This window comes from Leucoraja erinacea, chromosome 17 (assembly GCF_028641065.1).
Source record: "Leucoraja erinacea ecotype New England chromosome 17, Leri_hhj_1, whole genome shotgun sequence".
Lineage (NCBI taxonomy): Eukaryota > Metazoa > Chordata > Chondrichthyes > Rajiformes > Rajidae > Leucoraja > Leucoraja erinaceus.
The window spans coordinates 14,938,973-14,955,119 of NC_073393.1; the positions used below are offsets into that span (position 1 = coordinate 14,938,973).

At 42.1% G+C, this 16,147-nt stretch overlaps 1 protein-coding gene across 1 annotated transcript in view; it reads left to right on the forward strand.

Moving 5' to 3' along the window:
* Positions 1 to 16,147, forward strand: part of wdr59 (WD repeat domain 59) — a 55,745-nt gene that overhangs the window by 12,769 nt on the left and 26,829 nt on the right. The window contains 10 exon segments of the mRNA XM_055648637.1: positions 2,892 to 2,980; positions 5,657 to 5,773; positions 5,870 to 5,947; positions 6,533 to 6,692; positions 9,959 to 10,038; positions 10,815 to 10,873; positions 11,163 to 11,340; positions 12,013 to 12,177; positions 12,867 to 12,962; positions 15,215 to 15,380. Of these exon segments, the coding sequence (XP_055504612.1) occupies positions 2,892 to 2,980; positions 5,657 to 5,773; positions 5,870 to 5,947; positions 6,533 to 6,692; positions 9,959 to 10,038; positions 10,815 to 10,873; positions 11,163 to 11,340; positions 12,013 to 12,177; positions 12,867 to 12,962; positions 15,215 to 15,380 (1,188 nt within the window).

Genomic DNA, 16,147 nt, shown 5'->3' on the forward strand with positions numbered 1-16,147 from the left:
TTCTACTGCAGATTTGACAAGCAGAACCGTAACCCTGGTAACCCCTCCCCTCCTCCCCAACAAATACAACCAGACCCCAGTCTGCAAAGTCTGAAGAAGGGTTTCGGCCTGAAACGTTGTCTATTTCCTTCGCTCCATAGATGCTGCTGCACCCGCTGAGTTTCTCCAGCATTTGTGTGTACCTCCTAGTCTGCAAAGAATGGCCCCTTCTGCACCCACACCTCCCCATTCACCACTTCACACCTATTTAAAGAAAGGCTCCAGTCTGAAAAGGCTGGACCCTTTCCCACCCCAAGCAACACTTCACACCCATTCACAGCCTGACAGTGCAAAGCCGGGGCCCTTCCACACCCACACCTCCCCATTCACCATTTCACACATACTTAAAGCAAGACTCCAGTCTGAAAAGACTGGACTCTTTCCCAAGCACCCCTATCCAATCACCACTTCACACCCAATTACCCACCACTCCACACCCAATTACCCACCCCCTCTGTGCTGCAAAAATCACTTCATTTTTTCAACTATAAAAATAGAGGAGGTGGAGAAATCTCCAGCACCAGACAATGTTTCCCCCTCTACTCTCATGCTCTGAGCCGAACAACTGGCACCGGTTTACACAGACATTTTTAACCAGTCCCTGCAAACCTGTACTGCCCCTGCCTGCTTCAAAGTCTCCACTCTTGTCCATTTTTCCTTCGTTCCATAGATGCTGCTGCACCCGCTGAGTTTCTCCAGCATTTTTGTGTACCCTCCACTCTTGTCCCTGTACCAAAAAAGGCAAGAATTACTGGTCTTAATGACTACAGGCCTGTCAAACTGACCTCTGTAGTCATGAAGAACCTTGAAAAGCTTGTGCTGGCCAAGCTGAAAAATATCACAAACCCCCTACTGGACCCTCTGCAGTTTGCATATCGGGCCAATAGATCTGTGGATGACCTGGGCCTGCACTTCATCCTCCAGCTCTGCATTCAACACCATTGTGCCAGAGCTACTACACTCCAAACTTCGAGTTGACTGTGCCTGAACCCCTCTGTCGGTGGATCACCAGCTTCCTGACAGACAGGAAGCAGCATGTGAGGCTGGGACAGCACATCTCGGACCCGCAAACCCTCAGCATAGGAGCTGCGCAAGGCTGCGTACTCTCCCCTCTCCTCTACATTTTCTACACCAGTGACTGCACCTCCACTGACTCCTCTGTCAAGCTTCTCAAGTTTGGGGACGACACAACACCGATTGGATTGATCCAGGATGGGGAGGAAGCTGCCTACAGACAGGAAGTGTCATAGCTGGCGTCCTGGTGCCATTGCAACAACCTGGAGCTCAATGCTCTTAAGACAGTGGAATTGATTGTAGACTTTAGGAGAGCTCCCCCTCCCCTCACCCCACTCACTATCAACAACATCACAGTCACATCTGTGGAGTCTTTTAAGTTCCTGAGAACCATCATCTCCAAAGACCTTAAGTGGGGGGCGACCATTGACTCCACAGTCAAAAAGGCGCAACAGAGGATGTACTTCCTGCGGCAGCTGAGGAAGCACAATCTGCCACAGTGAATGATGGTCCAATTCTATACGGCCGTCGTAGAGTCTGTACTCGCCATCTCCATCATGGTCTGGTTTGGCTCAACCACCAAGCACAACACCCGGGAGGCTGCAGCGAATCGTCCGATCAGCTGAGAAGGTTATTGGCTGCAACCTTCCCTCCATTGACGAACTGTACACTACAAGGGCCAGATCATCTCTGACCCCTCTCACCCTGGCCACAAACTCTTTAAATCTCTTCCCTCTGGAAGGTGACTCCAGACTGTCAAAGCTGCTACAGCCAGACATAAAAACAGCTTTTTTCCACGAGTAGTAGCTCTACTCAATAACCAAAAGTCTGTAGCCTCCTTTTGCTCTGGTATTTTATTTCATTCACATGTTTGATCAATGGTGTTATATTATTAATGTTAGTGTTATATCTATCATGTAACTGTCACCGTATGTCATATCGTCACTTGTGGGTGGAGCACCAAGGCAAATCCCTTGTATGTGAATATTTAGCCAACAAACTTATTCATTCATTCATTCTGGCCAGAAGCTGGAGATTGTGGGTGGAAACAGATAAGAAAAAAAGGTAGAAGGTGCCAGCTGTGGGGCGGGGAGAGTGAAGGTACAGGTTGAGGCTGGAAGGTGATAAGTAACAGCACAAGTGGTGCTTGTGCTGGACTTTAATGAGTAAAAACGATGATATGTGAAACCAGATGAGAGGGGGCTGTTGGGTAGCTGGAACCAGATGGGGAGGAAATAGGAGATTGGTGTGGGCGGAGGACAAAATGGGTGATTGAGTGGGGGTATGGAAAAATACAGGGAGGGGGAACTGAGGGGGTATGGGTTAACTGAAGTTTTAAAATTCAATGTTCATATCATTGGATGTACCCAGGCAAAATATGAGGTGTTCTTTAAGTTTGCGTTGGCTTTGCCCTGGCAGAGTAGAAGGCTGAGAATTAACAGATCAGTGTGGGAATGGGTCTGGGACTTGAAATGACATTCAACTGGGAGGGATACCATGTTTACAAAGTGAGAGATATTGGACACCAACATTTGGTTGAAATTGGTACAATTATTGATTATTAGAGCAAGAAAGATGTTTGTATTCCCTAAGTGATTAGTTAGGCAGACATCTTGACATCAGATAAGCAGTGTGAGAAAAATCCTGTAAGATATTTTCATCATTGAATGTCGCTGTACAGTGGCTGGTCTGTGTAAGGTTGGTGAAATGGTTGTTGTACTACGTTAAGGAAGAACATTTTGGCATGTTGGGTTAAAGAGTGCATGTGAAGAAGAATATTTTGTAATTTAGTTATGTAAGTAGTTAGTTTATCTTTTTCTTCTTTCCACATTATGCAGCTGGAGCCTCTCAGGTGAAATGGAACAAGAAAAACCCTTATTGCTTGGCAACTAGTCATGATGGAGATGTCCGAATCTGGGACAAACGGGTGAGTGGTGCAAAAGGTTAAATTGGTACTGTTGAGCTTGAGAGAAATTAAGCTTGTGTGCATGCATGGGTATATTTTGGAAAAACATTTGGACCCTTTTTTTATTAGTTTTCTTGAATTGCTTGTGTGTTACTGATAGTGTTTAGAAATATAGTCCGTTTATTCTGTTTTTAATATACAAATAAAAACCAAGCAATGATAGCCCAAGGGCAAAAACATGCCTCCAAGTCTATGTAGTTCAAAGCTTATTTGGAGATTGTAGTGTTTAATAGTCTGATGGTTGTCGGGAAGAAGCTGCTCCTGAAAACCTGGATGTTAGTTGTCAGGAGTGGCAGGAGTGAAATGAGAATGTGGCCAGGGTGTGTTTGACATGGTCAATGGGTAGGTATGATGAGTTATCCAAGAGCAGGCACCTGGCCTCAGCACGGTGGAGGTCAGCCTGCAAGGGTTTTGGGGAGAAGGCGGGGAAAATGGGGTTGAGAGGGGGAAATAGATCAGCCAGAAATGGATGGCGGAGTAGACAGGATAAATGGTCCAAAACTGCTCTAATACTTTATGATCGTATGGTCCCTTCTTGGTGGGTTTAATAACAATGTCGGAATTATTGCTGAATGAATGAAGGGCTGTGTCCAGAGGGGGTGAGATTGGAGTGGATAAGGTGAGTAGAGAAGTCAATTGATGTTGAAAATAAAAAGGTCCCGAGAGGGTGGAAGGCCGACAGGGGCAGTACCTGGGGAGAAGGAGGAATGTTGGAAATGGTAGAATGGGGTCGTACAGAAGCAAAGCCTCTGCTAAGGTCTGACCATTCTCCATCTGAAAGAGGGAGGTCCGTGGGGGGGGGGGGGGGGGGGGGGGGGGGGGGGGGGGGGGGGGGGGGGGGGGGATGGGGGGGGGGCAGGGGTGGTGAATACCTGACAGGTGTATGAGCTGTGTCAGTGGGCATTGGAGGGAGGCTCACAGAAGGTACTGTGGATGACGGGTGTCAGACGGGATCAGCGGCCCAGGCCCACAGCCAGTGCGGAGAAGAAGCGGCAACTCCATTGCTCCGGGCAGGTGTCCTGTCATTCCAGGGCCATTAGTCAACCCGGCGGGACAGGCAGAGCTCAGCCGGAGCCAGCGCATCCCCTCTGCGCCGGCCGCAAGCCTGGGCTGCCACTACAACGGGCCGGCGTCCCACCAGTCCAGGGCTGCCGGTAAACCGGGCCGAGCTGGAGCAAACACCCCTCTCCACGCTGGCTAAAAGCCTGGGTCGCCACTCCCGTCCGAATCCAGCTAGCGCAGGGCCATGCCAGTCACCCCCGGACAGGGACAGGACATTCGGGAGAGGATGGGGACAGCCCAGCAGCAACTCAAGAGCGCCTGCAGCACCGTAGACCCTGGCCCGACCTAGACCACGGACGAAACGCAGGTCTGCACCCATGCAGCAGCACAGCTGCCGAGAGTATTTATCGTGAGCGACCCATGACCTGGGCATGCGCAGTCGGTATACCAAACTCGCTTATTCGTCAGCAAATTTCTGCATGCAGCAAGACCTCAACAATATTAATGTCTAGTCCCATGTTGCTGGAACCCAATCCTGAAACTTCTCACCCAACAGCATCATAGGAGTCATTTCACCAGGAAGCCTGCAATAGTTCAAGAAAGCTCACCACAACCACCTCATGGTCAATTAGGCTGTACAGTAAATGTTGATACCTAAATAAACTGAATAAACTGAAATAACAAAATAAACAATAACAAAAATTGCACACCACCTTTCACAACTTAAGGTATCATAGAATCAATGCAGCACTTTTTAAGTATAGTTACTGTTGTATCATAGAAAATTTATACATCATAAGGACCACAATTACAATGTAATAATTTCAGTTTATCATATTGCCACCGAGGTGCAGTGAAAAGCTTTTGTTGCATGCTAACTTGCCAGTGGAAAGACAATACATGATTACAATTGCGCCATAAGGGAATAACATTTAGTACAAGATAATGTCAGTAAAGTCAGATCAAAGATAATTAGCAGGATATCTTTTTAATGTTAATTGAACGATAAATATTTTTTACATCTCTTTGGTCATCTTGATGTAACACCAGGGGATCTTTCTCATCCACCTTTGAGGCTGGATGAGACCTCAAGGCCTTCAAGATAAGTTGACTGTAATATTGCAGCTTGTTTTTTGGAAATCCTCTGGAGTAGCAGCATTGATTTTGTGCTCAAGTCTGTGGAATTAAAATGGAGCTCAGAATCTTCTGATTCCAGATTCAGATTCAGATTCAGATTCAATTTTAATTGTCATTGTCAGTGTACAGTACAGAGACAACGAAATGCATTCCGAGGCATGAATGGCAAGAAGCCGCAAACTAAATATGTGACTTACAAATTGTTGTTGAGAAAAGATTACAAGAAGCAAATATCAATGCTAAATGAGGTGAAAAAATGTGCAAGTATACAGCAGGAGATTGATACTAACCTATAAACCTTTATACTGGAAAATATGGTGTATGCTGATCAATCACGTTCCCAGTACAGAGACAGTGCATAGAGAGGAGAACACTGAGGAAAGGTTCTGAAGCTGGAGAAAAGTGTAAAAAGCTTTCTGAAGATTTCTGCCTCGTACTAAAGCTGCATCAGGTACTTAAAACAAAATTCAGACAATATCTCCTCTCTCGTTTTCCTAGAAACCTAACACAGCGGTAGAATATATAGCTGCTCACTTGTCAAAAATCCATGGGCTGGACTGGCACCCAGAAAATGAACACATCTTTGCTACATCAAGCCAAGACAATTCGGTCAGGGTGAGTACTGGATTTCATACCTTGAAACCTTGGTTCTTATTCCACATGTTAAGCGGGAAGTATACAAGTAATTTTTCTTTCTCTTCTGGTCCCTAGTTCTGGGATTACCGCCAACCGCGGAAGTATCTAAACATCCTCTCTTGTCAAGTGCCAGTGTGGAAGGCGCGGTACACGGTAAGGGGTTTTCCCAATTTGAAGTTAATGGGTGAAAGGTAGTCACATGTTGCCCTCTTCCCTATTAATTTTGATGTTGATTATAATTCCTTTAATTGTGAATTGAGCACATTGATGAACTTGATTTAGATTTCAGTAGTCAACACTAAACTGTTAGGCACAAAATGATCTTTCCGGTCACGTAAAACAAGTATTGAACCAGGTGAACTGTAAATTTATTGGATAATCCAGAAAGGCTCTGGAACCAAGGGTGCTGGAAAATCAGTGGTGGCCCTATACATCCCTTTCATAACACAGGGGAAAATACAGCTTGCCATGTTGTAGCGGTTTGGAGCAATGTGCTACATTCATCAGGCATAGGTTTCTTAGAGATATTTTATCCAAGTCTTATTAGTGTATTTTGGAAGGAATATGTTCGATTAATTGAATAACATTAAGTGTTGCCAAATGGTTTATTTACAATCTGTTACACTATGTAGATACTGAAGTGATTTCTGTATGCAAAATCAAGGCACATTGTTTTCCTTTTATGATTAACTTACGGTTAATAAAATTTGCAAATTAATTGCTTTCTATCCTTGGCAGCCTTTCACCAATGGCTTGGTAACAGTGATGGTCCCACAATTACGTCGTGGTGAGAACAGCCTTCTGCTCTGGAACATATTAGATTTAAATGTTCCAGTCCATACCTTTGTTGGACACGATGATGTAGTACTAGAATTTCAGTGGCGTAAACAGGTGGAAGGTAAGATCTACAAGGCACAATCTAATGAACCTGAATTCTTAGATGAGATCTGTTCATATCTGATCTGTAAAATTCACTTGACATTTTGTTCTTTACTCTGTTAATTTTTTTCTTTCTCACTTTCCATCTCTTGCTCTCCTTCTCTTTTATTGGTGGGTCCACCAACAGCAAAATAATCTGTATAAAGACTCTCAGAACTTGTGTACGCTGATGCCATTTCTCTCTTTTGATTTCTGCACTCCTCTTGTGCTATCAAGAGTCAAGAGTGTTTTATTGTCATATGTCCCAGTTGGGACAATGAAATTCCTACTTGCTGCAGCACAACAGAATATGTGAATATATAAACATGGTACATAACGGGGGAAGAGAAAAAAAAGTTCAATAAATAACAAATAGAGTTCTATAATAATATAGACTTTTGCAGTTCAGAGCTCAGAGCTTATTTGTTGTCATGTTTAATAGCCTGATGACTGTAGGGAAGAAGCTGTTCCTGAACCTGGACGTTACAGTTTTCAAGCTCCTGTACCTTCTTCCTGATGGCAATGGTGAAATGAATGTGTGGCCAGGATGGTGTGGGTCTTTGATGATTTTGGCTGCCTTTATGAGACAGCGACTATGATAGATCCCTTCGACGGCGGGGAGGTCAAAGCCGATGATGGACTGGGCAGTGGTCACAACTTTTTGTAGTCTTTTCTGCTCCTGGACGTTCAAGTTGCCGAACCAGACCACTGCATCGTCAGAATGCTCCCTACCGTGCACCTGTAGAAGTTTAGGAGAATCCTCTTTGACATGCCGAATCTCTGTCTAATGTGTAGTCTTGGGTGAGCAGTAGGTTCCCCCAACTAAACATAGATCTCCTTCATCTCCACTGCTCCATTTCATGCACTCTTATAACTTAGGAAAATACTCTTGGGTTGGATATAGTACAGTCAGCCTGAACACAAAGAAAATGTCTTTATTCCATAACCTCAGTTCAGAAGAACTCTTATTTCTCATTTTCCCTCCTCATTCATTATTGTAATTTCAGAATAGAATAGAATAGAATAGTTTCTTTATTGTCATTGTAACATGAACCATGTACAACAAAATTAAAAAATGTCAGCCAGTCAGTGCACCATTCAAACATTTCTAAAAGCTAACGATACATACAAGGTAAAATATTAAAAGATAAACAACTAAAATAAATATCACAAAAATATCACGCATAAACACCCAACCCTCCATCCTTCTGTCGATTTCACAGTGTACCACAGTTCCTTAGTATGTCTCGTCCCTGCGTTCCTTGGCAGCTACATTTAGTGCTTTTATAGCAGTGGGGTAAAAACTGTTTTTTAGTCTGTTCGTCGTTGTCCTTGTAGATCTGTACCGTCTGCCTGACGGCAACAGTTCAAACAGGGAGTGTCCGGGGTGGGAAATGTCCTTTATGATACTCTGGGATTTTTTGGTGCAGCGGGAACTGTGTAAGTCCTCCAAGGTAAGGAGAGGGCAGCCGACAATCCTCTGGGCGTTGTCAATGGCCCTCTGGAGCGCTTTCCTCTGAGCCGCTGTGCAGCTGGTGTACCACACGCATACACAGTATGTTAGTATGCTCTCAATGGAGCACCGATAAAAGGACAGCAGCAGTCTCTGAGTGATGTTGTTCTTCTAAGTAAGATTTCTGATGTTGTGTCATAACTAAAGCATGTGTATCGATTTTCTTTCTTGTAAGTTCTCATCATACTTAAGAACTACTATAGTTGTAACCAAAAGTATTGTTATTTATCGGATGTGAACTTAAATTCTAAGCCTTTAATGAATGATTGAATGAATGAAATGAATAAGTTTATTGGCCAAGTATATACACATATTAGGAATTTGCCTTGCTCCGCTTGTAAGTAACAACATGACATGCAGTAAACAATTACGAATAAAACAGAAAACATTAAAACATTAAGAATAAAACATAGTTTAAACATGTCAATGAAATAAAATACCAGAGCAAAAGGAAGCTACAGACTTTTTGTTATTGAGTAGTGCTACTGGTCGTGGAAAAAGCTGTTTTTATGTCTGGCTGTGTGATGGCTTTGACAGTCCAGAGTCGTCTTCCAGAGGGAAGTGCTTCAAAGAGTTTATGGCCAGGGTGAGAGGGGTCAGAGATGATCTTACCCGCTCGCTTCCTGGCCCTTGCAGTGTATAGTTCGTCAATGTGGGGAAGGTTGCAGCCAACACCCTTTTCAACTGATCGAACGATTCGCTGCAGCCTCCGGATATTGTGCTTGGTGGCTGAGTCAAACCAGACCATGATGGAGACCATGACAAACTTTACGATGGCCCTATAGAATTGGACCATCATTGCCTGTGGCAGATTATGTTTCCTCAGCTGCTGCAGGAAGTACATCCTCTGTTGTGCCTTTTTGACTGGAGTCGATGGTGCCCCCCCCCCATTTAAGGTCCTTGGAAATGATGGTTCTAAGGAACTTAAAAGACTCCATAGATGTGACTGGTGTTGTTGATGGTGAGTGGGAGGAGATGAGGGGGAGCTCTCCTAAAGTCTACTTTCAATTCTACTGTCTTGAGAGCATTCAGGTTGTTACTAAGTGACACCAAGACGCCAGCTGTGTCATTTCCTGTCTGTAGGCAGATTCCTCCCCATCCTGGATCAGTCCAATAAGGGTTGTATCGTCCGCAAACTCGAGAAGCTTTGCAGAGGAGTCTGTGGACGTGCAGTCGTTGGTGTAGAGAGAGTAAAGGAGAGAGGAGAGTACGCAGCCTTGCGATGGTTCTATGCTGAGGGTCTGCGGGTCCGAGATGTGCTTTCCCAGTCTCACATGCTGCTTCCTGTCTGTCAGGAAGTTGGTGATCCACTGACAGAGTAGTTCAGGCACAGTCAATACGGAGAGTATAATTAGGTTGTCATTGGAGAGGACTATTTAAGGTTATGGCAAAACAGTCTTAAGAGGCGCTCAAATGAACAACATGTAAGCAAAATTATCTCAGAAACTGAAGATTAGATGAATCCATAGATTCATATTCTGGCAGCACTAACATTATTTTATAGTTTCCAGATTTGAACTTGCATTGGGGTGATTCTAATGATTTTAAATGTGCAGTTTTAAAGCTTTATGATTTTTAAGCATTGTGTTCTCCATGTACAAACATGTTTGTGCTGTTCATTTTCTGCCTTTGGATTTATTTGCTATTTCTTTTTCATGGTACTTACAGATGAATTTAATATTTTAGATGGATGTGGAGGCAAACTATTAACTCTGATTTGCTGCTTCCTGTAGATGTGAAGGACTATCAGTTGGTTACCTGGTCACGTGACCAGACTCTGAGGATGTGGCGAATTGACATGCAGTTACACAAGGTAAGCGGTTTCCTACTTAATCAAGTGGTGCGAGTTTATCCAGTCATAACTGTCACTGTGATCGTGTTTCAACCATTTCTTTACCTTAACAATAGGTAATAATTGGCATTTCCCAGAGTGCGAAGTGTTCAGATTATAGTTTTGAAAAGGTTATAGGTTATGTCAGGTTTTCTGTAATGGCAGGATTTACATGTAGATCTTTACTTAATATTGCATTTGTGTGCTTGACTGAAGGAGAAGGGGAGAGAAAGTTGGAAAAGAGATAGGGTGGGACAAAAGCCTGGCAAGTGATAGGTGGATACAAGTGAGGAGGGGGAATCAGCAGGTGTGTGGAGTAAGTAACAACAGTTAGAGGTAAAAAAGAGACAAGGAGAGAAGAAGAGTGAAATGTAAAGCCAGAGGGGGGGATATGGATGGAAGTTGACAGGAGTGAGGGGAAAGAAGGGGGATAAAGGGGAAATGTGGAGCCAGGCAATAAATCACAAAAATAAATGGGGTAATAACTCATAGTTGTAATGTGTGAAACTACTTTGAAGAAAAATAAGGAAATTAAGTAATTCTCCCAAGTAAGAAAAGTCTTGGCCAAAATTTATCCTTCAAAAAAAAGAATTGATCATTATTTTGCCCTAATTTGGTAATTGAATTGGGGTAGATGGTCGCTTGCATTATTGACTGTGTGACATTTACGGCAGGGGGCACATGATTATTTGCTTTACCGGTTGAGTTTTCAATGCACCTTCAGCAACATGAGGTTTTGATCAGCTATTTTGTTTCAGCTCTGTGCAAATGACATGATTAATTCCGAATTGGATTTTTCCATTCTGTGCTTGTTAGCGTGAACCATGGCTTTGTAATTGCGGCCCAGGCTTACAGCCAGCGCGGAGAAGAAGCGCTAGCTCTATTGCTCCGGGCCGGTGTCCAGGGCTGTTTTCATGCAGCAGCACAGTTGCCGAGAATGTTTATCACAAGTGACTGACAAATCTCATGATTGCTTGCGTTTTTCAGGATACAGAACTCGCTTTTTAAGCAACAGGCCTTGGTTGTATCTGTGTGTATCTCTTGTGTTCAATGCTGTTGATCATCAATCTTGTTCTCTACCTACCCATTTGTGGTTCTTTAATCAGTTATAAACATTGCCTGCACTACAGTAACTCTCCATATCCCTTTTCTTAAGCACTGAGGGAAGATTTTCATAATCATGCAACCATCAGTTCTAAACCAGATTATCTTGGGCTACCGCAGACATTGCAACAAGAATTCTCCTTGGTTAACCTGCAAATCCGCAATGTGATGGTAGATGAGGTATGATTGAAAACATTGATTAACTGCAATAGTGATTGGGTTGACTTTCTCTGCTCTTTGCAGGCCCAAACCATTCTCAAGCAATATTTTGTAGAATGTTATTGAATAAGAATCAAACTATTTTTAAAAAGTTGAGAATTTAGCTTTTTTTTTGTCCTGCATTGTACACTTAGATAAGCCATGAACAAAAATGGAAGTTATATCAACACTGACTTGTTACTGACATTAATGTGCACTGCTTGCTTTTTTAAAGCTGTCCCACTTTAAAAAAAAAAGTATGTGGGGCAGTTCTATGTTTAAGAGTTAAATTTTGGGTTCAGAAGTTCAGATTTTGGATTTAAGGGGGTGGGGTGTTTTCTCCTTTCTCTTCTCCACACTGGTTTACCAACCATTTTATTACAAATAACCTTTTTGTTTATCAGTTGTCTTCTGGAATTAACTTTGATGGAATAATGTGTGTTGTGCCCAGTGTTTTCCTATGTTTGGAGTTATTCAAGTTACTTTTATTTGTCGTATTTATTAATAGAAAATTTACTTTAAAACCTGATATTTTCAATTTTAGACATAATTGAAAATTAAATTTCTTCAGAACGCCTTTTGGTGCATTATGATTTTAGTCTTTGTTTCTGCTGCTGAATTAATACCAAAGTTACAATGATTTTTGTGGTACAGATGGATGCTATAAATCGCAACTGCACAGTCTCAGTGCATTGTGGTAATCTACGAGTGAAGATGGTTGTGATTTTTCCAGTACAGTACCCGAACAATGCTGCCCCTTCCTTCCAGTTCATTAATCCCACCACCATCAGTTCCAGCATGAGGACTAAACTCCTTAAGGTAAGATGACCACTGACGACAATTATTTTTTCCTTCAGGGGCTGTCTGTAGATTTCCCTACTCCCGCTACTCATGTTAAACGAGTGCAGAACACTTTATGAGAATGTTGAAAATTAATGTGTATACCTTGTCTCTTGTATATCATTCAGATGCAATGTTAAATTGAGGTTTTGTCATCCTTTTCTGATGGATTATTTGTTGATGAAGAACATGGTATCCATTGTCAGATTCATTGGTTAACTCTATCTTGACATTTTATCACTTTATTTGGGGTTTTGCTGCACACAAAATAGTTGCTTTTGCATCTAAACAATCGAAATAATTAATTGCATGTGAAATGTTGACCAAATGATAATGTTTTTTGTAAATATTTGCTAGTGTATGCTAATTGTATATTACTGCATGTGAATCTTAAGTGATTGAGTTGGTCTGTAGATGATTTAATATGTGGGTGGTTTTTATGTATCTCATCTGTATAGTATTTATTGTATGTACCTCTCATTTTCTTTATATTTATATTTATCACAGTTAATGTTTTTTGTAGCTCTTGTGGAATTACTTGTCAAATAGTGTGTACGTCATGTAAGGGAGTAGCGTGTGTTTTTGTCTTGAATATAATAGGCATGATCTGTGTAGTCCTTTTGCTTTATTGTAAATTTCATAAGCCTGTCAATTTTTGTTTACTACAGATTCTGAAGGACACATCCATTCAGAAAGTAAAGCGAAATCAGAGCTGCCTGGAACCCTGCCTACGCCAGCTGGTGTCTAGCCTGGAAGGCATTGTGGTGAGAACGCCTTGTGTCAAATCATTTTTCATTGCTGTATGGTAGATAAAATCTACAATAATTTCAAAAGCAAAGTAACAGAATGGATGTGAGCATGTGATGGAGCTTCACAAGAATGAAAAAATCTTATTTACATCTGAATTGGGACTACTATTTAAAAACTGTACTAATTGAGTTATGTGAAGTGTAGTCATTTTATTTTGTATAATGAATCAAAAGAATGACAGCTGGTGGAAAAAATTCTATCATCTAGCTTTAAAGGAAAGTAAAATTTCCAAAGTCATTTAGTTACCAGTTGCCTGGAATTTCTGCTGCTCTTCCCTTGTGCATGTACAATAATACTTGCTACTTTTATTGCAGTGAAATAGTATAGAAATCCCAATTTTACATTATCGGTGACAAAAACAGGTAAAAACTGCACCTAAAGGAGAAGGTAATTTATAAATGAAATTTGTCACGTGAAAGAAATCCGCTGATGCCTAACAGGACATATTAGTCTGAAGTTTTGGAGAGGTAGAAATGTCAAATGTCAGACCAGAAAGAAAAAAATCTGCAACTGTAGGAGAATGCAGATGACTGTGGAGAATGTGCAAGCTCCGCACAGACAGAATCCAAACTCTAGTTCTGTGAAGATATATACCCATTGTGCTGTCTTAAAAATTGTAGATGGAGATTGAAGATGACTTGCTCCTCCATTTCTGTGGGCTCGAAGGGATGTTAGAGGATCTGGAGAATCTGCGTGTTATGCCATAGGTGGGCTAGGAGTTGCTTAGCACTGGGGTGGGTTGGTTGAGTGGGAGATGATACCCTTCTGCCATTTTTGCTTCATTTGAAGTTCAACATGCGCAGCAGATTTCTAGGTGTTCCTTCTCCATTTTAAGAAGCTGAGGTCTAGAAGTCCTCACAATTTATGGAGGGTGTTACTGTAATTTTGAGGTGACTGAGCATTCATGAAGTACTTTCATTGAAATCTTTTAGAAATCTTATCAAATCAATGGATTTTGGAGTATAGTTTCAGGACTCGGGTGTCAGTTATGCAGACATGTGGTCTACCCTCCAGAGCTACCAAGCATTATACAACTCGATGTAGGGATTTTGGCTTTGGAGAGGGGTCTTATTCTTCTTGAGGCACAAGAAACTGCAGTTGCTGGAATCTTGAGCAAAAAATAAAGTGCTGAAGGAACTTGGTGAATCAGTCAACATCAGTTGATCTGACCTTTCCAATATCTTGCCATTTTTGCTACTGGAGGCCCACGTCACTGAAGCATACAGGAGCTTGGGGATCACTGCTTCCATAATCTGAGTGCTGGGATCAAGATTTTGAAATTTGAGCACTCAATAATTTAGCTGCAGTGTATAAATGATGCTTGCGTTTATGCACACGTGTGGGCTGAGTTCCAAGGTCATGTGCTTCTCTAATTGAGCTTACAAGTTAATGGGCCTTGCACAATCATCTTTACCAAACTGCCTTCTATGTACAGCACCAACCTCGAACAATGATAGTCAACATTGAGATGCTGGAAAATATGGATAATTTATATGTCTCAGTGCCACTTTTCAAGAAGGCAAACATTCCTAATGAAATTCATCTTTGCCTCTCCAACATCAGTAGAGCCTTCGGCTTTCAAAGGAAAAGAACATTTGAAAATCAAAATAACAGTCCATATTGGTGTTACTTCTAGTGTCTTTAGAATAGGGCATTAAATCGCGGGACCATATGCTGCCTTGAATGTTAAAGGGCCTGTCCCACTTACGCGACCTTTACAGGCGACTGCCGGCACCTGTCATAGGTCGCCAAAATTTTGAAAATGTTGAAAATTCAGCGGCGATCAGAAAGACGACCATAGGAAACCACAGCCTGTATGGTCATGAGAAGTCTCCTATGGTCGTGAGAGGTCTCCAAAGAGTCGTAGCGTCTTTCTGGTCGCCGCTGAATTTTCAACATGTTGAAAATTTCGGCGACCTATGACGGGTGCCGGCAGTCGCCTGTAAAGGTCGCATAAGTGGGACAGGTCCTAAAGAAATTCACATTTGTGAAATATTATTGAGTTCTGATGACTTCTCTCAATAAATAGCATTGAAACTAACATAGCAGTCAGTGAGTGTACAATGATGTTTTTGGAGATGTATCATTTTGATTGTTTAGGTATTTGAAGAAATAACAATTTTCATTTATGTGGTAAATAGAAATGGCAAGATAAGGTTTTACAAATGTATGTCCTTCATAACTTGTCTTGTTCTTTAACTTTTAGAATCAGGACAACAATGGCTCTGCTAACTCTCAGAATCCATTTGTCCTCGGAAACTCTGTGACGCCACCACTGCCAACTTTCCCAAGAGTCACTAACACGTACGGTTCCTACCAAGATGCAAACATTCCTTTTCCTCGCACTTCTGGAGCACGCTTCTGTGGAGCTGGTTAGTGAGCATTTAAGGGAAGCACTGGGAAATCATAGTCCAGCCACGGTTATGTCATGTGTGTTGTAATCATACTTTGGGATATTTCCAGTTTCAGCTTTTGAGTATAAGTCTCCCCCCCCCCATTAATGAACGTTTACTTAATAATCTTACTATAACAAAGTGTTTAAATTAATTTGTAATTTAAAGTAGTTTTCATTTGCCGTAATGAAGGTTAAGAAGAAAAGGTCTTTGAAAAACAATAACATGAGTCGTTAATGGGAATGAGTCCACAAGCTGGGAGTCTCAGACCCATATTATACCGCAGTGATTGGGGCGGAACCCTTGTTGTTTGTATTAACAAATTGGATATAAATGTAGGAAGTAGGATTCGTGATTTTACAGATGGCACAAATAATGTCAGTGTTGTTGAAAGCAAGGACAGTTGTCTTAGACTACCACAGAATATAGATCACCTGGAAGGTTGGGCGGAGTGTTGGCGGATGGAATTTAATCCCAACAAATGCTTTTTGGGAAGTTGAATAGGAGTAGCCCATACACGGTGAATGGTAGGGCAATAAGAATGTGGTGAAAAGTAGGACGGTGGGGGTTCAAGACTTCTGCAGATACAGGAAGATTGTTCCCGATGTTAGGGAAGTCCAGAACAAGGGGGTCACAGTTTAAGGATAAGGGGGAAATTTTTTAAAACCGAGATGAGAAAAACTTTATTCACACAGAGAGTGGTGAATCTCTGGAATTCTCTGCCACAGAAGGTAGTTGAGGCCAGT